Genomic DNA, 23,900 nt, shown 5'->3' with positions numbered 1-23,900 from the left:
CATGACTAAAAGATCTTCATAGGTTTCCTCTGGTTCAGAAAATTGGAATACTTCTTCCTGATGAGTGTGTGTCTGAATTGGGAAAATCTGCAGCTTTATCCATGTCATTTTCAAACCTCTCTCGTCCACAGGGTTGAAGCAGGGGTGTCTGGAGGAGGGACAGGCTCTTCAGGGGGAGGGATTTACTAGTTAAAGCCCTAGAGAGGGGCTGGGGGTTATCAGCGTACTCCTCTCAACGAGAGGTGGTGCTTTTGGGTGGTTTCGCCGCCGAAACAATATCCACGATACTCTTGCGTAACTTCGGCAGCTCTATGAAGGATTTCAACGTGCATGTAGGCACCGTTGCGGTTATCGGCTCCGCTAAAACCTTAGGAGCTGACAAGCTCTTAGACGGCATAGCTGCACTCATGCGCTTTTTTTGAGGAGACGCCCTTATGAGTAGAATGCCCGGTTGCATGCTGAGAAGACGGATGCAAGGAGGGTGCTGGACCGCATGGTTCAGCAGGCACAGTCAAAGTCTTTGGCGGGCCTGTTGGCGTTTGGTGCTTCTTCGACGTATCCATCGAGGAAGCTCTGGGGGTTGTGTGTTTATCCTTGGGTGGTGCATGTGTGCCCCTGTCGCTGGGATGTGAACTCCCCATAACAGTACCGGTGGTCTGTCTGTCGGGGCCAGGGACGAGCACCTGTGAACCGGATGGTTTCGACGAAATGTCTATGGCCTCCAGGTCGGAGCCGTGGCTGCCGCTAAAGTCCTCATCATCCAAGACAACAGCGCCAACGGGGGGAACAACTTTCGTCCTGCATCGCGTAGGCCGCCCACTGCTTTGTCCGCCTATCTAACGTCTTAGGACAAAAGAGTTTGCAGGACATACAGGATCGCTCATCGTGGTCACGAGGTAAGCACCTATTGCATTTGCGATTTATGTCCTTCCGGGTATATTTTCCTTTGCAAGACAGACAAAACTTAAATGGAGTCCTCTCCATAGCAGAGGTGAAAGGTGGCAGCCATACCAGAAAAGGAAAGGGGGCGGGGGGAATGCATTCTCAGAAAGAATCAACCCAGGGCCCCACTCTCCCTACTGTAAATGTCTGGCCAGAGGGCCAAGGCCATGCGGTCGACAGACATCGAACGATGCACCAGTCGCCGAACAGCAGTTGGATGTCTTTGGCGTAGGGGTCCACGAAGTATTCGAAGAGAAAGTCAAAAGACTAGACAACCATCGGTTGTGGGACAACAAAATAATTAGTTTAGCAATATGGAACAAGTTACTTACCTGTAACTGTTGTTCTCCAGCATGGGTCTGGCATGGATTCACATGCTCATGAATATTCCCCGTCGTCAGGCTGGGAATCCTCGGTAAAGAAAAAACCAGTATCAGTTTCGTTTCTGATCTGTCTTTCGTAGTAATAACCAATCACTGGTCTCTGCGTCATACTGACCACAGCCAATGACTGCCCTCTACCTAAGCACCGCCTCTGGCAGCCATCTTCAGATTTGGAAGCACGTGAAGTGGCAGTATGACCAAGTGAAGAGCCGCAGAGGGGTAGGCGGGAGGGTTCGCATGTGAATCCATGCCAGACCCATGCTGGAGAACAACAGTTACAGGTAAGTAACTTGTTCCTTCTCCAACATGGGGTCTGGCATGGATTCACATGCTCATGAATAAAGAATACATAGCAGTACACACATGCACAACCACGGGAGGTGGCAAAGGCTCAACATTAAGCATTGCATCAAACTCAACATTAAGCATCTTACCTCCTCACCAGGCTCACCTCAGGCGAACAGGTTGCGCAGCACTGCTTGGCCGACCCTGGACTCCTCCCTGGAATCCCGATCGACGCAGTAGAACTTCGTGAAGGTGTGCGTCGACCTCCACGTAGCAGCCCTGCATATGTCCAGCAGGGGCACACCAGAAAGGAACGCCGTGGTAGCTGCGATCGCTCTGGTGGAATGGGCTCTCGGACGGCCAGGCAGCGGTCGGTTTGCCAACCGATGACAGTACATGATACAGCCGGAGAGCCATCTGGAAATGGAAGCCTTCGAGAGAGCCTTCCCCTGATTGACAGGTCCAAAGTTCACAAAGAGTTGTGACGTCTTCCGAAAACACTTCGTGCGGTCCACGTAGAACTTCAGCGCTCTAGCCACATCCAGCGAGTGCAAAGTTCTCTCAGCCGGCGACGAAGGCGACGGGAAGAATACAGGCAACACCAAGGGTTCGTTGAGGTGGAAGTCCGACGGTACCTTGGGCATGAAGGAGGGGTGCGTCCTGAGCACTACCCTCGTGTCGTGAAAAGTCAAGTACGGGGCCTTGCAGGAAAGGGCCTGGATCTCTCCCACTCGTCGTGCGGAGGTGATGGCCACAAGAAACGCTGTTTTCCACGACAGAAACTTCAACGGGGCCGAGTGCAGAGGCTCGAACGGAGGTCCCACGAGCTTGGTCAGCACCACGTTGAGCTCCCACGCCGGGGCCGGAGCCTTCACCGGCGGGAACGATCTGAACAGTCCCTTCATGAACTCTTTCACCAGACGATGAGACCACAAGGACGTCCGCCCCGTGGTTCTGGTGTATCGGGAGATCGCAGCAAGATTAATCTTGATGGACGCGTGTGCCAGTCCAGCTTTGGCCAGCGTCAGCAGGTACGGCAGTACTTGGGGAGCCGTAATCCGTAGAGGGTTAATCTTCTGTGCGTGGCACCAGACAGAGAACCTCTTCCATTTGTGTCCGTAGCATTTAAGAGTCGAGGACGCCCTGGCCTTTGCAAGAACCTCTCTGCAGTCGGCCGGTATGTCGTATCCTCCAAACTCTAGCGCTGCAGGAGCCAGGCCTGCAAGTTCAGCGATTTCGGGTCATGGTGGAGGATGGCGCCTCCTTCCCTGGAGAGCAGATCCGCGTCCACCGGCAGCTTGATTGGCGGGGACGCTGACAAGTCCAGAAGGTCCGGGAACCATATCTGCCTCGGCCACGCAGGTGCGACGAGGATCATCCTGCACCGTGACCTCTTGAGCTGGTTGACGAGCTGGATTAGCAGTGGCAAAGGAGGGAACGCGTAGAGTAACAGGCCCTCCCAGGGGAGCGAGAAAGCATCGCCCATGCTCCTCGCCTGGGGAAACCTGCTGGCGAACCTCCGGCACTTGGAGTTCGTCGCCGTCGCGAACAGGTCGATCTGGGGTGTGCCCCACCGTCGGAAGAGGCGATCCACTAGATCCTGCCGTAGTTCCCACTCGTGGCACGAGCGCAGCTCCCTGCTGAGTGAGTCGGCGATGGTGTTTTTTATCCCTGCCAGATGAAACGGCACCAGAAACATCCCTTGGGCGACTGCCCAATGCCACAGGTCCTGCGCCTCCTTGGACGGTGCTGGGGACCTGGTTCCGCCCTGTTTTCTGATGTAAAACATGGTGGTGGTGTTGTCGGTGAAGATCCTCACCACCTTGCCCTTGAGGGACGGAAGGAAGGACCTGAGGGGCCAAAACACTGCACGGAGCTCCAGGACGTTGATATGTAAGGATTTCTCCGTCGGGAGCCAAAGGCCTCTTGCGTGCAGATTTTCGGTGTGCGCTCCCCACCCTTCCAGGGAGGTATCCGTGGTCACTGTCTCCTGGTGGGCTGGGGTCTGGAAGTCCATGCCCGCCGTCAGATGCGCGCGGGTGCCCCACCACCGGATCGCTCGTCGGAAACTCTCGTCGAGTGTGATCCTTTCCTCGAAGCTGCCCGTCGTTTGGATCCAGCGCACGTCCAGGAACTCCTGCAACGGGCGCATCCGGAGCCTGCAGGGACTTGATGGACCTCACCTTGGCCGCGTCGGCCACCAACATCCGCTGCACCTTGCCCAGGATGGTCCTGGTCCTCTCCTCCGACGGGGAGGCCAGAAGGGACACTGTGTTGAGCCTCGCTCCCAGAAACAGAGTGTCTTGCGCGGGTACCAGGTGGGATTTGGCGTAGTTCACGGAGAATCCCAGGTCCGTGAGAAGTTGGACGGTCCTTGCCGTGTGAACCACGGTGAGCTCCCTTGTCTTGGCTCGGATGAGCCAGTCGTCCAGGTAGGGGTAGACGTGGATCCCTTCGCGGCGCAGCTGAGCCGCCACCGGTACGAGGCACTTGAACACCCTGGGTGCCGACCGTAGACCGAAGGGGAGGGCTTTGAACTGGTAATGCCGCCCTTGGACCACAAACCTGAGGAATTTTCGGTGCCCCTTCAAGATGGGAATATGGAAGTAGGCATCCTCCAAATCCAACGACGACAGGAAGTCTCCTTCCACCAGCTGACCCAGGACGTGCTGGAGGGTGACCAACCGGAACTTTTGCGCCTTGATGAACTTGTTCAGACGTCGCAGGTCCAGGATGGGGCGCCATCCCCCCGTCTTCTTCTTCACGAGGAAGTATCTCGAGTAGACTCCGGAGCCCCGAAGCCTCTTTGGGACGAGTTCGATGGCGCCCTTCTTGAGCATCGCCTTCACCTCCAGGAGAAGTTGAGGGACGTGAAGTTCTTTCCTGGCCACGGGGGGGGGATGCGCGGACACTTTCTTTGAAACTCGAGCGCGTGGCCCCGGGCCAAGGCGTCCAGCACCCAACGGTCGGTGGAGATGGACTCCCACACGCTGACCAAGCTCGCCAGCCGGCCTCCCACCGGGGTGCTTCGGTGGGGGCCCGACCCCCCGGCCGGTTCAATCCTGCTTCGACGAGGCTTTAGCGCCTTGTCCTTGGCGACGACGGCGGTGTCCGCCAGGCTTGCCTCGTCCTCTGTAGGCCTCCTGAGACCACGAGCGGGCCGCTTGACGGTAGGAGGAAAAACTGCCGCCGGAACCTTTGGAGGCGCCCTTGCCTCCGCTGCTCCGAAAGGGCGTCCGTCGTCGTTGCAGAACTCCAAGGGCCCGGGCCGTCTCGGTATCCGCTTTAATGGCCTGAAGGGAATCGTCCACTGTTTTCCCAAACAGGTTGTTCCCATCGAAGGGCATGTCCAGGACTCTGGTCTGAACGTCTTGACGGAAATCCGTAGCCTTGAGCCATCCACGCCGCCTAAGGCAAACGCCGTTGCCCAACTGGCGGAACCCAGTGTCGGCGATGTCCGTCGCAACGGTAATGGCGTGGTCCGAAGCCACCTCACCTTCCTGGATCTCCAGGGCCTCTGCCCTCTTGTCGTCCGGCAAGAAGTCCAGCAGGGGAGCCAGTTTGTACCAGAGCTCCCTGTCGTATCGGGCCACGATAGCCAAGGCGTTGGCAGCTTTAATCGTCGTAGCTGCAGACGAGATGACTCTGCGTCCCATAGCGTCCAATTTCTTTCCCTCGCCGTCCGGTGGGGAAGTCGATGTGGAGGCCGCACCCCCCCCCCGCTTTTTTCCTGGCCGCCGCGGAGACGACGGAGTCCGGAGTAGGCTGCGCCCGGAGGCACAGGGGGGCCGTGTCCGGGACCCGGTACTTTTTCTCGTACCGGTCTCTTCTAGCTGGCGTCGTGGACGGATTCTTGAGGAGGGTGAGGCCCTCATCCCAAATGTCGTCCAATAGAGGCACCACGAGGACCGTCTTCCTCTTGGCCTCGCGCCGCTGATAAAGGAAACCTTCCTTCTTCTCCTCAGGGCAGAGTTGGAAAAGCTCGGATGCCCTGGCGATCATTGAGCGGAACGATCCAATCTCGTCGGGCGGAGAAGCCCTGGTGGGAGGCGACGACGGTACATCCTCGTCGTATACCTCGTCGTCCGTACCCGTCGCTGCCGTGTCAGTCCCCGTATCATCCCCTCGGGTGGACGGGGAGGAGGGCTGGAAGGGGCGCGACGGTTGAAAAGGAGGTGGAGGGTGGATCCTTCTTTTCTTGGTAGGGGGAACACCAGAAGGTCCCGGTTCTGGGTCCCCCGACGGGAGAGGTTCCGTCGGCAACAGTAGTCTCGTCCTTATATCTGAGCATAAGGACTGTATAGCCAACAAAATGGCCGCCGAGTTGTCTCGCGGCGCTGGCAGAGAGGAATCAGACGGGCGATCAGGGGCCCCGTCGGTACCCTCGACGATGTCGTCGTCCCCTGCGTCGGGATCCATCCCGACGGGCCGGTCTTCTTCCACGCCGAGGCCGTGGCTTAAGACCTCGACCAGCTCCTCCTCCGAGGTTGAGGCCGAATCTACGACGACGCCCTGCCCCCCTTTTTCTTCCCCACGGGGGATTTCACGGGGGTCCTATCGATGGGCACAAAAGAGGACTCCCTCCGAGGTGGCAGGGAGACTCTGAGCCCCGAGGTCGCCACCACTGGTGTAGCCTCCACAGGCTGAGCCAGGGCCGCCGCGACAGTTTCGATAGAGGGCTTGGCCGGATGGATTAAGGCCTTCACCACCTTAGGTGCGCTCACCGCCTTATCCTTGAGGGGGGGGGGACACTGCCTCGCTCCCCCTCCGCCTTCGAGCTCGACCGGGGCCTCTCCAGGAGCTTTGCCGGGTGCTCGGCCTTCCTCTTACCCGACCCAGAGCGTTGGCTCGTGGTTGATGGTGCCGGGGAGGGTGCGCCCTGCCTGGCGCCCGTAGAGCCCGACCGTTCGGCGCTCCCGGTGCCAGCGGACTCGCGGTGCTTGGCCTTATGTTGGACCCCTGTCGCCGGGGCGTCCTCAAAGGTCTTAGAAGACCGCTCGGATTTCTTCCTCTTCTTCTCACCGGACGGGCTCTTCCCTTCTAGCCAGTTGGCGAGACGTTGATGGCGGTCCTTCATGGTCCGCTCCGACATGTTGTCGCAAAACGCACAGTCCTTCTCCACGTGAGTCTTGTCCTCATGTAGGCAGTAAAGACAAAGAGAGTGTTCGTCCTCCTTGAAGACGTTCTGCAGCTGGCATCCAGGGCAGTGGCATCCAGGGCAGACCCTGAACAGCTTTCCGGGCGTCGAGCTTCCCTTCTCCTGGGCCATGACCGGGCCTGAGAAACTTCTGGAGTCCTCCAAAAGCGTAGCTCGACGAATCTTCACCCTTGAGGGGCGCAGACGAATCCGAAACGGGTCCCCGTTGATCGGATGGAGAGTCGGTGGAGCTTGAGGCTCTTTTGACCGAAAAAAACGAAGTTTTTGAGAAAAAACGTGAAAAAATAGCACTAACACTCGAGAGCAATAGCACGAGGATCCCAACACGTGAACCTGCGGTAAAAATCTGAAGATGGCTGCCAGAGGCGGTGCTTAGGTAGAGGGCAGTCATTGGCTGTGGTCAGTATGACGCAGAGACCATTGATTGGTTATTACTACGAAAGACAGATCAGAAACGAAACTGATACTGGTTTTTTCTTTACCGAGGATTCCCAGCCTGACGACGGGGAATATTCATGAGCATGTGAATCCATGCCAGACCCCATGCTGGAGAACAACTCTTATGAGCTCCGCATAAGGCGACCAACTAGTTGGGCAGAAAAAAGCAATCTGAGGGACCTCCACGCATGAGGGATTTTGAGTACACTACACGTCACTCTAGGGATAGTGTTACTGTCATGCCCATGTCGGAGTCCCTCGAAAGAAAGATGAAATACACTAGCTGTCCGACTAAATGCACAGCATGTGATTCTAAGCAGATTAAGAATCAGAATCTAAATTACTCCCAAATGTTTTTAAGTCATCTGTTGATCCCTCGGCCAGTACATCCTGGGGATCATCTTTTCTCCCCTGACCCCATGCCTATGGAAACTTCCCTCCTGTGGTCCAGCATTGTGCTTTTCAAAGTGTACCATCAACTCTCCTCCACAAGACCGGTCTCATATAGGCCATTTCCTTTCTCTGAGACGCTCTTACACTTCTGCAACCAGCCACTCCACTGTGTATGCCATCTTGAGGTTCAGGTAGAACAGTGTTGACGGGATCCACTGCTCAGCTGGCCTGATCATTGACATTGTTCCTCCCTAGACCCAAGGGCTCCCCCAGAGATCAATAGTCGTTTTATATCTTTCTATGGGACTAAGACTTCCAGAAACCTAAACAAATTTTGACACTTGCCTGTTCAATTTAATAGCTGTTTCAAGCATATCTTAAAGGTTAATATCGGATGGTATTTCATAGTGTCACTTCTGTCCCCATTCTTAAATATCGGAATTACCACCATTCACTTCCAGGAAGAGGACGTAGGTCCCTGTGACTTATTAATGGTCATTGAAAAGGTTAAACATATAGGAAACAGTCTTTTGAATTGGAAAGGCATATTTATATGAGAAGGTATGATAGGTGCGCGCTGTATAAGAACAGTATCAAAGTTTAATCCATCGATTACACGGGCCTCTATGATGCGTCTTTGTAGACGCGTAATTGTCAACCTTGTTCCATTGCAGAGTTCCTGTGATGGCATAAGATCACATAGTGGCATAATTACAGCACCTACTTTCAGTTTTAGCTCGAGAGGAGGCATTCATCCTACAGCATTTTGTTCTTTAGTGAGTGAAACATTGAGTCAGTAAATTGACTGTTCATAGACACTGGAATTGCCATGCCCTGTGTGAAGAGACGTGGGGGTGGAAAGTAGTAATTTTAAATTATTCTGAATGTTTGTGATAGTGGAAGGTGAAGGTTACCGTGTACATCCATGCTCATTCCGTTTGTTAAAATGATAGATGATGTTGTAGTGGAAGGGCACACAAGGGTGCACTTTGCCATTTGGACAGCAAAGGGCAAACTAACACTGATAAATTACATGAGCGGAGTAAGGAAACACACCCAAGTGATATATATATATATATATAGATGCAGCCCGGCATTCATTTGTTTAATTTGGACCAACGATGGAGCAGTTTCATGGTCCTTTATTCCATTCCTAAAGGCAGTTTTTGCAATTAGGATTGGCCGGACCAAAGTGTAGATGCAGAATGCTGATGAATTACCATCTTTGTACATTGTTTTTATCTTGGTTTTATTTTTACTAAAATTGTATTTTAGGATTGAATGTATGCATTTTATATAGTAGACATGGAAAATGTTTTTTTATCTTCGGTTAGAATGTTTAAGGTGTCTTCAAATGTTTTTTTTGTCTGGATGCACGTGATGTTTAAGAATACTGACTGACAAAAGGTGATCATGTGGTGGCAGCAAGGAACCAGAAGGAGGAGGCCGAGAAGCAGAGAGAAACGTCCAGCGTTAGCTACAATTGAAAAAACAAGGTGGGGTTAGAGGACTCCAACAAAAAGGGGGATTAACCAAAAGTGAGAAAAGGAACTAGCACATGGCGTGGTGTTGAAGAGTAAGATAAACAGGGAGGAGGGACAGAGCAAAGCTAGAAGACTTTACCAAAGGGCAACGGATAAGGCCCCCTTAACATTCCCTGTGAGAAAATTGGAAACTGGGGCAGTCCTTGGTCTTCTAATCTAGAAGAGAAGCACCTAGTGTTGTACAGCTTGGCCGAGGCACTAAAATGTCACAGAACCTACAAGACCAGAGGTGGACAAGTCACAAGAACCTTTTCGAATATGAAGTAAAGAGACTGTTTAAGGAGGACCCCACATTTTATGTGAACTGTGAAAAGAGATGCTGTAATTGGTAGAACTGTGAACCAAAGTCTGTTGCTTGAGGTGTGAGCCGAGAAGAAGGGTTTACTTTATATTTTGGGGACAGGGTGTGAAAAGAAAGTCAGGGACAACCCAAGACTATCGCAGGGGAGGGGGTTATCGGTTACAGTTCCGCACAAATCTCCCAATTACCTTTGCTTTTCCATCTAGCAATTAGTAAAAAAGCAAAATTAATGCTTATAAACATGCCAAACCAGGCATGGACTAGTCTGTTGATTTAGATCCACATGACATGACAGGAAGTAACTAGTTACCCACAACAGCAGCGGGCCACAGGCTACCTGCAGCAAGATTAACTAGTTTCCCCATGAGGATGAATATACAATACACAATGTTCTATTAAGATTAACCACAGATATCTCTGTGAGGATGATCTAAAGACAGGCAACACATTGGATAATGGGGTCTGGAAGTGAGAATCGCAAAGAGCCACTCCATCAGTGAGTCACGTTCGCTCACAGGTAAGTATGTGATGAGTGGACTAACAATTGGGGGACAGAATGTTAGCCGCAGTAATGAGATTTGCTGGACAAGGAAGTTCATCTTTATTTATTTATTAAGCAGCTTGTATCGCCCACCTAGCCCGAAGGCATCCATGTGCTTTTCTTGACAGATAGCAAGTTGCAAGGTTACATAGTTGAAAGATTGTTCTAGTCATTAATGCAGTATCATACAAAAGTGTGATCATGACATATCAAGTTACAAGGTTACAGTATAATAAGGTGATAAAAAGTAAATACAATAGTGCATCAGGGGTGGGCTGTCATCTGTAAAAAAATGAATGCAATGAGAGTTTGTAGGATGATGTTATTTTAGTAGTTTCTCTGAAAAGAGCCAGGTTTTGAGTGTTTTCGGAAGGTCCAATAGCAGTTTCGAGACCTTAGAGCTGCTGGTGGGTTGTTCCATTGTTTAGCAGCTACCACCGGGAAGCTGCTGCCTCTGGCATTCTGAAGCGTGAATGGTATTGTGCAGAGGCGGTGCGCATAGGCACAGCGTGTGGGCCTGATGGAGTGATTGGGAGTGAATTTATCTGTGAGATTTTATGTGCTAGCTTGTGTAGATATTTGTGTGTCACGGCGAGTGTTTTAAATAGGATGCGCTCATGGATGGGCAGCCAGTGCATGTTCCGTCTTGTCGCAGAGATGTAACTGTTGTTCTCCAGCATGGGTCTGGCATGGATTCACATGCTCATGAATATTCCCCGTCGTCAGGCTGGGAATCATTGGTAAAGACAAAAATCTGATTCAGTTTCGTTTCTGAACCGTCTCCTAATAACCAATCACTGGTCTCTGGGTCATACTGCCCCCAGCCAATTACTGCCCTCTACCTAAACCCCTCCTCTGGCAGCCATCTTCAGATTTGGTAGCACGTAAAGTGGCAGTAGGACCAAGAGAAGAGTCGCAGAGGGGTAGGAGGGAGGGTTTGCATGTGACTCCATGCCAAACCCATGCTGGAGAACAACAGTACAGGCAAGTAACTTGTTCCTTCTCCAGCATGGGGTCTGGCATGGATTCACATGCTCATGAATATAAGAATACATAGCAGTATACACATGCACAACCACGGGAGGTGGCAAGGCTCAACATTAAGCATTTCATCAACTAAACATTAAGCTTCTCTTACCTCCTCACCAGGCCCACCTTCTGGCGAACAGGTTGCGCAGCACTGCCTGGCCGACTCTGGACTCCTCCCTGGCATCCCGGTCGACGCAGTAGAATCTCGTGAAGGTGTGCGTCGACCTCCACGTAGCAGCCCTGCAGATGTCCAGCAGGGGCACACCAGACAGGAACGTCGTGGTAGCAGCGATCGCTCTGGTTGAATGGGCTCTCGGACGGCCGAGCAAGGGTCGGTTTGCCAACCGGTGACGGTGCATAATGCAGCTGGAGAGCCATCTGGAAAAGGAAGCCTTCGAGAGGGACTTCCCTTGATTCACAGGTTCAAAGTTCACAAACAGCTGTGATGTCTTCCACAGGATCTTCATGCGGTCCATGTAGAACTTCAGCGCTCTAGCCACATCTAGCGAGTGCAAAGTCCTCCCGGCCGGCGACGAAGGTGACGGGAAGAAAACAGATAACACCAAGGGCTTGTTGAGATGGAAGTCCGATGGCACCTTGGGCATGAAGGAGGGGATGCGTCCTCAGCACCACCCACGTCTCGTGGAAAGTCAGTTATGGAGGTTTACATGAAAGGGACTGGATCTCTCCCACTCGTCGTGCGGAGGTGATGGCCACAAGAAACAATGTCTTCCACCACAGGAACTTCAACGATGCCGAATGCAGCGGCTCGAATGGTGGCCACATGAGCCTGGTCAGCACCACGTGGAGTTCCCACGCCGGGGCCCGGGCCTTCACCGGCGGGAACAATCGGAACAGTCCTTTCATGAACTCATTCACCAGGCGATGGAACCACAGAGATGATTGCCCCGGAGTTCTGGTCTAGCGGGAGATAGCAGTCAGATGAATCTTGGAGGCATGAGCCAGCCCAACCTTGGCCAGCGACAGCAAGTACGGCAGAACTTGAGGGGCCGTAATCCGCAGAGGGTTAATCTTCTGTGCGCGGCACCAGACAGAGAACCTCTTCCATTTGTGTCCATAGCACTTGAGAGTCGAGGACGCCCTGGCCTTTGCAAGCACCTCCTTGCAGTCTGCCAGGATATCGTACCCTCCGAACTCTAGTGCTGCAGGAGCCAGGCTTGCAGGTTCAGCGACCCTGGGTCGTGGTGGAGGATGGCGCCTCCTTCTCTGGTGAGAAGATCTGCGTCCGTCGGCAGTTTGACCCGGGGGGGGAGGGAGGATGCGGACATGTCCAGAAGGTCCGGGAACCAAATCTGCCTCGGCCACGTCGGTGCGACAAGGATCATCCTGCACTGGGACAGTCTGAGTTGACTGATGAGTCGTAGTAGCAACGGCAACGGTGGAACGCATACAGGAACAGGCCGTCCCAGGGGAATGAGAAGGCATTGCCCATGCTCCCCGGCTAGGGAAACCTGCTGGCGAACCTCCGGCACTTGGCGTTCGTCTCCGATAGGTCGATCTGGGGATTGCCCCATCGTCGGAATAAGAGATCCACTTGATCCTGCCGCAGCTCCCATTCATGGCACGAGCGCAGCTCGCTGCTGAGTGAGTCGGCGATGGTGTTCTTTATTCCTGCCAGATGGAAGGGTACCAGAAACATCCCTTGGGAGATGGCCCAGTGCCACAGATCCTGTACTTCCTTGGATAGGGCTGGGGATTTGGTGCCCCCCTGCTTCCGGATGTAGAACATCGTGGGTGTTGTCGGTGAAGACCCTCACCACCTTGCCCTTGAGGAACGAAGGAACAACCGGAGGGCCCAGAACTCGGAGCTCCAGGACATTGATGTGTAGTGACCTCTCCTCCGGGAGCCAGAGGCCTCTTGCGTGGAGATCTCTGTGTGCGCCCCCCATCCCTCCAGGGAGGCATCCGTCGTCACGGTTTCCTGATGTGCCGGGGTCTGGAAGTCCATGCCCGCCGCGAGAGGTGCGCCGGTGCCCCACTACCGGATCGCTTGGTGGAAGGTCTCATTGAGTGAGATCCTGTCTTCGAAACTGCCCACTGCTTGCATGCAACGGGCGTCGAGGAACTCTTCCAGTGGTCGCATGCGCAGCCTGCACAGGCGCACAAGGTAGATGCACAAGGACATCATGCCGATTAGGGACTTGATGGACCTCACCCTGGCCGCGTCCATGGTCAACAGCCATTGCACCTTGCCCAGGATGGCCTTTGTCCTTTCCTCCAACGGTGAAGCCAATCGTGCCACTGTGTCAAGTCTGGCTCAGAGGAACGGGGCGACTTGCGACGGTACCAAGTGGGATTTCGCAAAGTTGATCGAGAATCCCAGATCCGTGAGCAGTTAGACGGTCTTCGCTGTGTGCTAGACGGCGAGTTCCCTTGACTTTGGTCGGATGAGCCAATCATCCAGGTAGGGGTAGATGTGGATCCCCTGCAGGCGCAGCTGCGCCACCACCGGTGCCAAACACTTGGTGAACACCCTGGGCGCCAACTTCAATCCGAAGGGGAGGGTCTTGAACTGATAGTGCTGCCCCTGGATCATGAATCGTAGGACTTTGCGATGTCCCTTTAGAATGGGGATGTGGAAGTAGGCATCCTCCAAGTCCAGTGACGATAGGAAATCGCCTTCCTCCAGCTGTCCCAGCACGTGCTGGAGGGTGACCATCTGGAATTTATGAGACTTTATGTACTTGTTCAGACGACGAAGGTACAGGATGGGTCGGCAACCGCCGATCTTCTTCCGGTTGTACACTCTGGCGCCCCGAAACCTTTTTGAGGCTATGGCTCCCTTCCTTAGCATCGCTTGTACATCCAGAAGTAGTTTTGGGACTTGGTTTTCCTTCCTGGCCACGGGCGTTATGCAGGGGCACCTTTTCTGAAAATCCAGGGTGTGCCCATGGGCCAGGGCATCCAGCAGCCAATGGTCGGTGGAGATGGACTCCCACACGCTGACGAATTTCACCAGCCGGCCTCCACCGGGGAGCTCGTGTGGGGGCCCGACGCCACGGCCGGTTCACTCCCGTTTCGTCGCGGCCTTGCCGCCTTGGCCTCCTTGGCGACGACGATGCGATCCTCCTGTCTTGCTGCATCCTCTGTAGGCTTCCTGCGACGAGGAGCGGGCGGCTTGGCGGTACGATGTGGAACCGCCACCGAATCCTTTGGAGGCAACCTGCTTGCCTCCGAAGTTCCGAAAGGACAGCCATTGTTGAAGAACACCCAAGGCCCGAGCCGTCTCGGTGTCCCCCCTGATGGCCTGCAGTGACTCGTCCACTGTCTTGCCGAACAGGTTGTTTCTGTCGAAGGGCATGTTCAGAACCCTGGTCTGCACGTCCTGGCGGAAGTCTGTGGCCCTAAGCCAACCGTGCCAGCAAAGGCAAATGCTGTTGCCCATCTGATGAAAGCTGGTGTCGGCGATGTCCGTGACCACCTTAATGGCATGGTCCGAAGCCACCTCGCCTTCCTGTTGGATTACTAGGGCCTCAGCCCTCTTGTCGTCCGGGAGGAAGTCCAGCAGGGGAGCGATCTTGAAGCACAGCTCCCCGTCGTAGCGTGCCACGATCGCGAGGGCGTTGGCCGCTTTAATCGTCCCTGCTGATGACGAGATGACCTGTCGTCCCATGGCGTCCAGCTTCTTCCCCTCGCCGTCTGCCGGGGATGTTTAAGTTGAAGCCGTCGCCCCCGCCGCTTTCTTCTTGGCCGCAGCGGAGACCACTGAATCCAGGGACGGCTGTGCCCTGAGGCACATAGGGGCGGAGTGCGGGACCCGTTACTTCAAGTACCGGTCTCTCTTAGCAGGGGACTTGAATGAGTTTTTCAGGAGCAGTAGCCCATCGTTCCAGATGTTGACCAGTAACGGGACTGCGTGAACAGTCTTCCTCTTGGCCTCCCGCCGTTGGTAGAGGAACCCCTCCTTCTGTTCTTCGGGGCAGAGCTGGAAGAGTTCAGATGCCCTGGCGATCATGGCGTGGAAGGAGCCAATTTCATCAGGGGGAGGGGGTGTGGGAGGCCCGAGCGGGTGGTGAAGGGAGGTCCATTCCGTCGTCATCACTGTCGTCGTCTGTCCTCGCCGTCGCCGTCTCCGTTCCCGTCCCATCCCTCGGTGGAGGGGAAGGAGATGAAGGCTGGGAAGGCTGTGAAGGCTGGAGAGGAGGAGGGTTATTGACTAGGCTCCTCTTGCTCGGTGGGCTTCCCGCCGGTCCAGGCTCTGCTGGTTCATCTGCTGGGGGTAAGGGCAACCTTGTCCTCATCTCCGTACACAAGGCCTGAATAGCCATCAAGATCGCTCCCGAGTTGTTTTGTGGCATAGGCACCGGTTGCGACGGTTGGGGAGTAGGATCCTCCGTCTCCTCCACGGTCCGTGGCTCCTCGTCGGCACCACTGTCGCTTTCTTTGTTCTCCTCGTCGGGATCCCTCCCGTAGGACCGGACCTCCTCAAACTTCTTGTCCAGGATCTTTGCGACGCCAGCCAGCTCATCTTCAGAGGTGTTATCTGTGTCCGTAATGTCTACCGTGCCCCCCCAATCTTTCTCCGCCCGGCGTTTCACAGGGGTCTTATCGATAGGCTGAAAAGAGGATTCCCTCTGTGGTGGCAGGGAAACTCTAGGCCCGGAGGTCGTCTCCACTGAGATAGCCTCTGCAGGCTTCGCCAGGGCCGCCATGACTCCCTTGATCGAGGCCTTCACCTTGGGGGTGGGGGGGGGGGTTGCTGCCTCGCCCCCCCTCGGCTGCCGCCGGTTGGGATAGACCGGGACTTCTCCCGAAGTTTACCCGGGTTCTCAGACTTCCTTTTCCCAGAGCCAGAGCGTTGGCTCACAGTTGATGGCGTCGGTGACATCGCGCCCTGCCTGGCAGCCAAACAGCCCGACCGATCGGTGCTCCCAGTGCACTTAGAAGACCGCTCAGACTTCGTCTCACCTGCGGCTGGGCTCTTCCCCCTCCAGCCAGTTGGTGAGTCGAGTAAAACGATCCCTCATTGTCTGTTCGGACATATTCTTACAAAATGCACAGACCTTTTCCATGTGCGATTTGTTGTTGTGAAGGCAGTAGAGGCACCGAGAGTGCTCATCTTCCTTGAAGACATTTTGTAATCCAGATCCAGGGCAGCTCCTGAAAAGCTTGGATAGGGGTGTCATGTTTCCTTTCTCCTGGGCCATGTCCACGCGTGGTAGGCCTCAAAGATCTTCTGGAATCCTCCAAGAAGTGAAATTCGATGTAAACTCACCCTTGAGGGGCGTAGGAAATTCCGAAACGGGTCCCCTAGAAACGGTGAAGCTTGAGGCTCGATTGACTGAAAAAATGAGAGTAAACTCTTTGAAAAAAATCGCAAAACGCAGTAAAAGCTCGAGAGCTATAGCACGAGGACTCCCAACACTTGAACGTGCGGTAAAAAATTGAAGATGGCTGCCAGAGGAGGGGCTTAGGTAGAGGGCAGTCATTGGCTGCGGGCAGTATGACCCAGAGAGCAGTGATTGGTTATATTAGGAGAAAAACCGTTCGGAAACTGAAACTGATTTTGTCTTTACCGAGGATTCCTAGCCTGACGACGGGGAATATTCATGAGCATGTGAATCCATGCCAGACCCCATGCTGGAGAACTTCTAGTTTTTGATATTCTGGACCTTGGTGCCCACATACATAGCATTGCAATAGTCTAGTCAATAGGAGGTATCTGGCTAGGGTAATGAAGCTGTCAGGTGAGAGGAATGACCTACAGGCATCAATGAGCTTGGATGTGTAGGCTGCGGCCGATGCAGTGGCGTTAACTTGTAGAGTTAAAGTTAAGGTGGAGTTCAGATAAAAACCAAGGTTTACTTCTTTCGACACCTTGATAGTGTTTAAAATTGGGTTGCAGAATTTCTCCTGTTACTGATCCTGAGAACTGCTTGGTCATGCCTGTCCGAAGCCTTTGTGAGACAGGGTCAGTAGCCTGAACCTCTCGGAGGGGGAACCTCCAAGTCGTCTGGGCTGCAAGGCCTACCAAGTTTAAAACCAGAGCCATTTCTACCCAAGAGGGGAAAGGTGGAGTTGGCATGGCCCCAGTCCCTTACCCATGTGCCGGTGTAATGGATTGTAGTACCACTCATGATCACCCCATACCTATGTCTTTAAATGCTGGGAAGTTTTTATATATCCTAACTAGAGAACCACAAGAACCAGCAGCCACAGCAGCTAACCAGAGGGCCAGCAGTGCAACAGCGACGCTCTGGGGACTCCAATGTCAGCACGCCACAACCGGCAGTGAAATTACAAAGAACCACTGAGCGACATAAAAGCAGGAACTAAGGCAGGGGTAGAATACCGTCAACCACTATGGCAGCAACGCTTACCTGCATCACAACTATGGACCCACCTTGAGAAAGAAGACTGCATGCCGCAAATGCTCCTTACCAGGTATGGAGGCGCACAGTGACTCGCTAACAGCAACTGTCACATTTTGCCTCCAGACACTATCACAAACTGTAACAGAGTATAGCTGACTACCATTACTAATCCATGGCAGGCCCATATGAAAAACTGGGGCGGAGCTTAGACAACCCCCCGCCCCCCACCCCTTGTATGCGCTTTACTGTTTGTAACATCTCCTGGGTGGCGAAGGCAGTAAGAGATTGGCAGAGCCAATGCAGACATAAGGGGGTTACAGAGGTGGAGGGGTGGGGGGCCGGGGTTTGGAATATATAAAGGGACAACAGGAAGGTGTGGGTTGTTCGTGTGAAGTCGGAGGTGGCAGACCAAGTGAGCAGAGACGGGAAGGATGGTGTTGAGGACCATGGAGGAGATTTCTAGAAAAGTTGAGGTATTGGCTGATGAGAGAAAGTGGTACTGTGATGTGAACGTGTGTGTAAGTTGAATGCGAATGGTAGTAGAAGAGTAGAGATTGAGGGAATGGAAAGAGGGTGACTGCGAAGCAGGTGGGGGAGTAGTATAGAGGAAGGAGTAGTAGTGGGGAAGAGGTGGTATAGGAAGTGGTAAAATCAGGTGTAGGTTAGTAGGGACAGAAGTAGGAAGTAATATCAAAGGGTGGCGGTAGTCCATATAGAAAGGAACAATGGAGGGACGGAAGAGGAAAAGCGAGGGAGAGAGCAAAAATGGTGGTGTGAGTAGGATGGAGGAGGAAGTGAGAGGGACAGATATAGGGAGAGGAACAACTGAGAGCAGAAGAACCATAGAGGGTGACGACTTGTGTCTGGAAGACACAACAACCCTTAAACTCATACCTTAGAGAATGTTGTTTGCATAGGAACATTAGATTGTTCAGTGAGATTAGCTAGATAATTCATTAACATTTAGGCCATCACTGATAGCTATTAGAGAGTAGGATTTGCAATCACTAGCAACAATCTGGTGTTGAAGGAAGTCTGGGTTAGGGAAGCATTGCCCATTCCTAGGTTAGAGAGGGACAGCCACTAGGCTCACAGGAAATAAAAATAAAGACCCTTGAACCTTGTCTGGGAGCTGGTGTGCTTGTGAGGACGTGTGTGATATATGTTACAGATATAAAAGCTCTTGTTGCTCTGGTTGGAGTAGATATTGTTTTCATCATTTCTGGATTCTGTGTTGAAGTATTTCTATACAGGAGTATTGCATATAGGGACACCACCTGACCTCCCATCCTACCATGTGGGGACCAACATGTGTAACAAGCCTCAGCACTCCTTCACTTGTTGAGAGGCACAGAAAAGGTTATCCCACTCCTGTAATTCTCCCAGGTGAACAAACTGCAGAACGCTGATAGACAGTTTTTACAAGGGGTGTGATGGAATAAGGTTGTCTTAAGAAGTAAAGGCTACACATACCTGTATTGTAATCAGGAAAACGGGTTACAGAATGAAAATACTGTAAACCTAATAATGCATTTTGCTCCACAAAAGCATGCCCTTTGACACATGCCCGGTCATATACTGTGCAATAAAAAAAACAAATAAAAAACTTTTCTTTCACAGCCAAACAAGTACAGTAGATTGTTCCAACGTTGACCCTTCAGAGTCTTGATGATTCTAAACATCAATATGTCCCACTTGGACTAACCACTCACCCCATAATACATAACCAACCCATTATGAAAAATTCTTCAGATGCCCCTCTTCCCTGATAGACAAAGAACCTTGAGTTGAACAAGATACTTTGCAATAGCAAATAGGAATCTGCTTCCCCTCTTTAACAAGCACAGCCCCAGGATAGCCCCAACAGGTATTTTGGAACAAATCCTTTTCTGCACAATAAAACTCTACTATACCCAGAAACAGAAAGCAATACCTTTGTTTGCGTCATGATGATTGTACAGACGGAATGGGATCTAGAGCTCTTATCATTCATTCCAGTAGCCGCTGTTGCTCTCTGCTTATTACCCAATTCCAGCCAACTCTTAAAAAAGAAAAATATTAAGAAGGTAAGTAGAAGCACTTTACGTGTTCATTCAAAACATTTGAAATCAGCAAGATTTCCAGAGCAAAGGAGTTGTTTTGTTTTAATAAAAACCTCAAAACATTTTGTTAAGGAACAGTTAAGGTTTATCCATTAGAAATTACCATTACCAAAGGAAAGATGCATGTGAATAACATCACTTTTTCAATAGCAGTAAAAACGTACTGAAGTTACTTGTAGCTGTGACTCCCAGGCAGGGTCATCTTTAAGTGCAGGGCCTAAAAGGCTAAATACAGAAGATATTACAGTGGCAAGCAATGTATACTTGGTCCTACATTCATCTCCCTCGATTCGTTCATCTCCTTACATTTTGGAAGATTTGAAGCATTAAAGTAGCTAGGATGACTGAAGCAAGGAGATGTCTGACAATACTTTGTCCAAGGGGAGCACCAGCCTAGGAGCTTGTGTCTGAGGCAGAGCATTTACACCTTCCAAAGGACACATGCCTCTGGACGAAATAGTATAGTGGAATGCATCAAAGGCATCAAGGACTTTTGGCTACCAAGATCTCACCATCCTTCAGAAACAGTTTTTCGTGGCATGGGATATCAGTTACGTGATAAGTGTACAATTACACAGCTATTCTAAAATCCAAACATTGAAGGTAAGTGACTGTAGAATCATCCATTGACTTATAAGAAACCCAAAAAATACTTTAGAAAGGGGGAGGAATGCACATGAATAAAGATTGGAGGATGATTTCTAAGCAGAGTGTGATAAGAACTAAAATTGCCCCAACTCCCTCCCCCCTGGACAACATCTGGTTCCTATTTACCCCTTGCTAGGAAATTAATTTATGAAAACCAGTCAGAAAATGTAAAATTCTTTTGTAGATGGGCCTACCTCTTAGTGGAACCAGAATACTGTAAATCACCACATCATCTTAATGTTCTGTTATGAAGAAAAACTCCTTAGAAACATGGGTTGCTTCCAAACGTCTGAGGGGTGCACTTATTTATTGTGTATTCATAATGTGCCTATACACAATGTACTTCAAGGCACAACAAGACAAGAGGAAGGGGGAACAGGGAGGACAAAACAAAAACGATCCTAGTAGGCCTTGTGACATTCGGATAGTGCAAGTAATGTAACGAGAAGCGCACGGGAGGCGAGAGGGGGGGTGCCGGTCAGGGCAAAAGGGCCTGTGACAAAGGAGGGGCCAGGAGGACAGAGCCAGGGCAAAGCAGACAGTGCAGGGGAAGGAAGGTCTGCGAGCTAAGTGCAGAGTAAGGGGCTGAAAGAGCTACAAGGGTGTAGGCCCAGCCAGGCTAGTGCGAGAGGGGTGGGGGGGCTTAAGGGCAAGTGCTGGTCGAGAGGGGCGGCAAGGGTGAGGGGAGACCAAGTGCAGGGGTAGGCTGGATTAGGGGGGCTTGGTGCCCTGTAAGAATGTGAAGGAAACAGGTAGCCAGTCAAATGGCAGACTGGGACATTAGTGGGGGAAAGAAGGAAGAAGAGAAAAGGAAGGTCTTGGGAAGCATCCAGAACTCAAGGAGATGTGAAGGATATCTGTCTTACTGGCATTAAGGCAGAGATCATTAGCAGTGCACCATGCCTGAATAGCAGTCAGGAATGAGAGAAGAAGAGGAGGGAAGCTTGAAGGAGAGCTGTGCGTCATACACAACACTGAAGGTTAGGAGAAAAGGTGGAGATCAGATGGGTTAGAGGGGCCAAGTAGATGTTGAAAAGCCAAGGCGAGAGGATAGAGGCACAGCTGGAGAATGAGATGGTGGAGAGAAAAAGGCCCAGTTGAACCTGGGAAGGTTGGTCCAAGAGGAAGGAGGTCAATCAGTCCAGAGCCAAGTCCATGATTGAAAGTATCAAAGGCAGAGGAAAGGTCAAGAAGGATGAGAACGGAAGGAGAGCTGGTATCGAGATTAGAGAGCCAGTCTTCACAGGTGTTCAGGAGAGCAGTTTCCGTGCCTCTGGCAGCTCTGAAGCCAGACTGGTGGTCGTGGAGACAACCAACAGATTCAATGAGGTGGATAAGATGGGAGATGGCCAGCTTCTCCAAGAGTTTGCCCAGGAAAGGGGCAATGAGATAGGGCAGTAGTTTGCTGAACCGGAAGGGTCGGCAGAAGGCTTTTTGAGGAGAGTGGGCACAAGCGAGTGCTTGAGGAGTGAGGGGAAGGATCCCGTGGCAAAGGAGCGATTGCAGAAATCGGCCAAGGCTGGAGCAAGAGAGACAATGTTGTCCTTGATAGTTCTGGAGGAGCAGGGGAACCCCTGTTTGAATGAGACCCTCATACAGCGGACTTGTCTAGAAAAATCATCAATTGTTATGGGAGGGAGGAGGTGTGGGGTAGAGGAGAGTGAGGACAAGATGCCCTGAGTTTTAGAGATGAAATGAGAGGACAGAGAAGTGCAGAGGGCCAGTGAAGACAGAGGAGAAGTGGAGAATGCAGTAGGGATGGCGAGATCTATGCAGAATTTGAAAAGTTCATACGTGTGTTAGAGGCCACAGAGATGCGGGCTTGGATATAGGCCCACTTCTTTGAACAGATGCAGTTGTATTGCCTTTGGAGTAGGCGGCAGGCCAGTTTGTCAGAGGATGTGCTCCAAGGCTGCCACTTCCGCTCAGCTGTTCTGCACTTGCCTTTCAGAGAGGCCAGGTCGGAGTCAGACCAGGAGTTGCACTTGGCGGCAGGTTTCGTGCAGATCCTCATGACAGGGGCGAGGATGTCCAGAGTGTTGGAGATTGAGAGTTGAAGGTTAGGGAGGGCTGTGTCAGAGTGAGTCAGTGGCAGGTGTAGGAGAGGGAGTGAAGGTGGTGGCAAAAGCGTCAACTGACACTCACTTTATAGGTCGAATGACAGAGAAGGGGGCTGAAAGTGCAGGCAGGGGATCATAGCCAAGGCACCCAGGAGGTCCAGGTGAGAGGACTGGAGAGCATGATCGGACCAGGAGAGAGGAGTAATGAGAAGGTTGGAGATGGGGATGTCTGAAGAGATGAGAGCATCCAAGGTGTGCACCTAGCTGAGTGCGTTGGACGGGAGGGAAGAATGGAAATGGAAAGACTGACAGAGGTTGTGGAAGAGCCAAGAGGCTGCATCAGGTGAGTCAAGGTGAATATTGAAGTTTCCTACGAGGAGGAGCTTGGAGGAGAAGGCTAGGAGAGAAGAGGTGAGGTCAGCCCCTTCTGAGAGGAAGGGGGAGACCTGGCCAGGGGGCCTGTAGATGGTGGGGCGAGTCAGAGGCCAGGAGAGACACCAAGCCTGCAGACAAGGCATTCGTAAGAGGAGTAGGCCTGAGTGGGTAGGATAGTAGCAGGGACCCATTCAGGGAAGATCAGGGCCACTCCACCCACAGCCGGTGAGGCCTGCGTTTAGAAAGGATCTTGTAACCCCAGGGAGGAGTGTGTCAAACTTGTGACAGAGCCGGCAGTAAACAACATCTCAGTGAGAGTGAGGACATCTAGGTCGAAGTCTTCAAGGAGGTGGCAGAAGTCAGAGGACTGGGACCGCAGAGCGATAGTGGAGGGTAGCTAAGTGGAGCAGGTTGCCACTTTTGAAGGTCTTCTGAGGAGGGGTACAGGAATGTGGTACGCCCATTGGAGGTGGCAGAAAGAGGAATGGCAGGAGAGGGAAGGAAGTCGATGAGAGACGAAGACATCTACCAAGAAGGAGGAGGTTGGACTGAGAGCCCTAGACCAGGACAGTGCCATATAGGTAGACATTCATGACAGAAGGGGGAGAGCACAGAGACCATAAGGGACATACAAAGGTCCGGAGAAGGAATGAGGATGTTGGTGTTAGTCTGTCTGGAAGAAGCGTTGACATAAGTGTCAGCGATGGGCAGGTCTGGATAGGAGACCAGGAGACCCTTCTTGAACCTTTTTTTTCTAGACTTCGACAGAGGGATAGGATAAGTGATAGATTAGCAATTGGAGAAGATGGGGGAGATTCAGAGCACCATCAAGGAAGAGTGCAGAGAGAAGGGAGGGGGGGAGGAAACTGCAGAGCACAACACAAACTACAACCACCCAGCAATGCAACAATCTAGAAGTGTCCAGGAAGGAAAAAGGCCTAGGTTACATCATGCAGCAGAAAGCACGACACCTAGAAATAAGTTGTCTGGACAGGGGGAAAAACCTAGACTGAGGAAAAACCTAGATAGAGGGGAAAAACATAATTTTTAAACACAGAAGCAAAAGAAAAACACACTCATTCAGCTTAGCTAGAAGTGGGAGAAAGCCCCACAGGCTAATATGACAATTCACCAATGCCGAATATGGATAAATTACAACTGCCAAGTGCAGAAGACTGCAGAATGATATAATAGAAGTATTAAGAGAGGAGGGTCAGGTAAATGGGGGAGCAGTAATGGCTGGTCTACCGGCCCGCACCTTTACTACCTTGATAGTCACTGCTAGTTAACGGCTGCGCTTCATGCTCCCACGGCGAACACCAATAGTCAGAGATTGGCACACACTACCTTCAGTGGAGTGCCAAAG

General features: G+C 52.2%; 1 protein-coding gene across 1 annotated transcript in view; it reads right to left on the bottom strand.

The window, feature by feature from the left end:
• Positions 1 to 23,900, bottom strand: part of KIF14 (kinesin family member 14) — a 1,355,767-nt gene that overhangs the window by 979,984 nt on the left and 351,883 nt on the right. Inside the window, exon 8 of the mRNA XM_069641230.1 lies at positions 19,283 to 19,390. Within this exon, the coding sequence (XP_069497331.1) occupies positions 19,283 to 19,390 (108 nt within the window). The remainder of the gene's footprint in view (positions 1 to 19,282; positions 19,391 to 23,900) is intronic.

This window comes from Ambystoma mexicanum, chromosome 1q (assembly GCF_040938575.1).
Source record: "Ambystoma mexicanum isolate Mex_15411 chromosome 1q, UKY_AmexF1_1, whole genome shotgun sequence".
Lineage (NCBI taxonomy): Eukaryota > Metazoa > Chordata > Amphibia > Caudata > Ambystomatidae > Ambystoma > Ambystoma mexicanum.
Note: the sequence above shows the minus strand (reverse complement) of the source record. Positions and strands in the feature narration are given on the sequence as shown.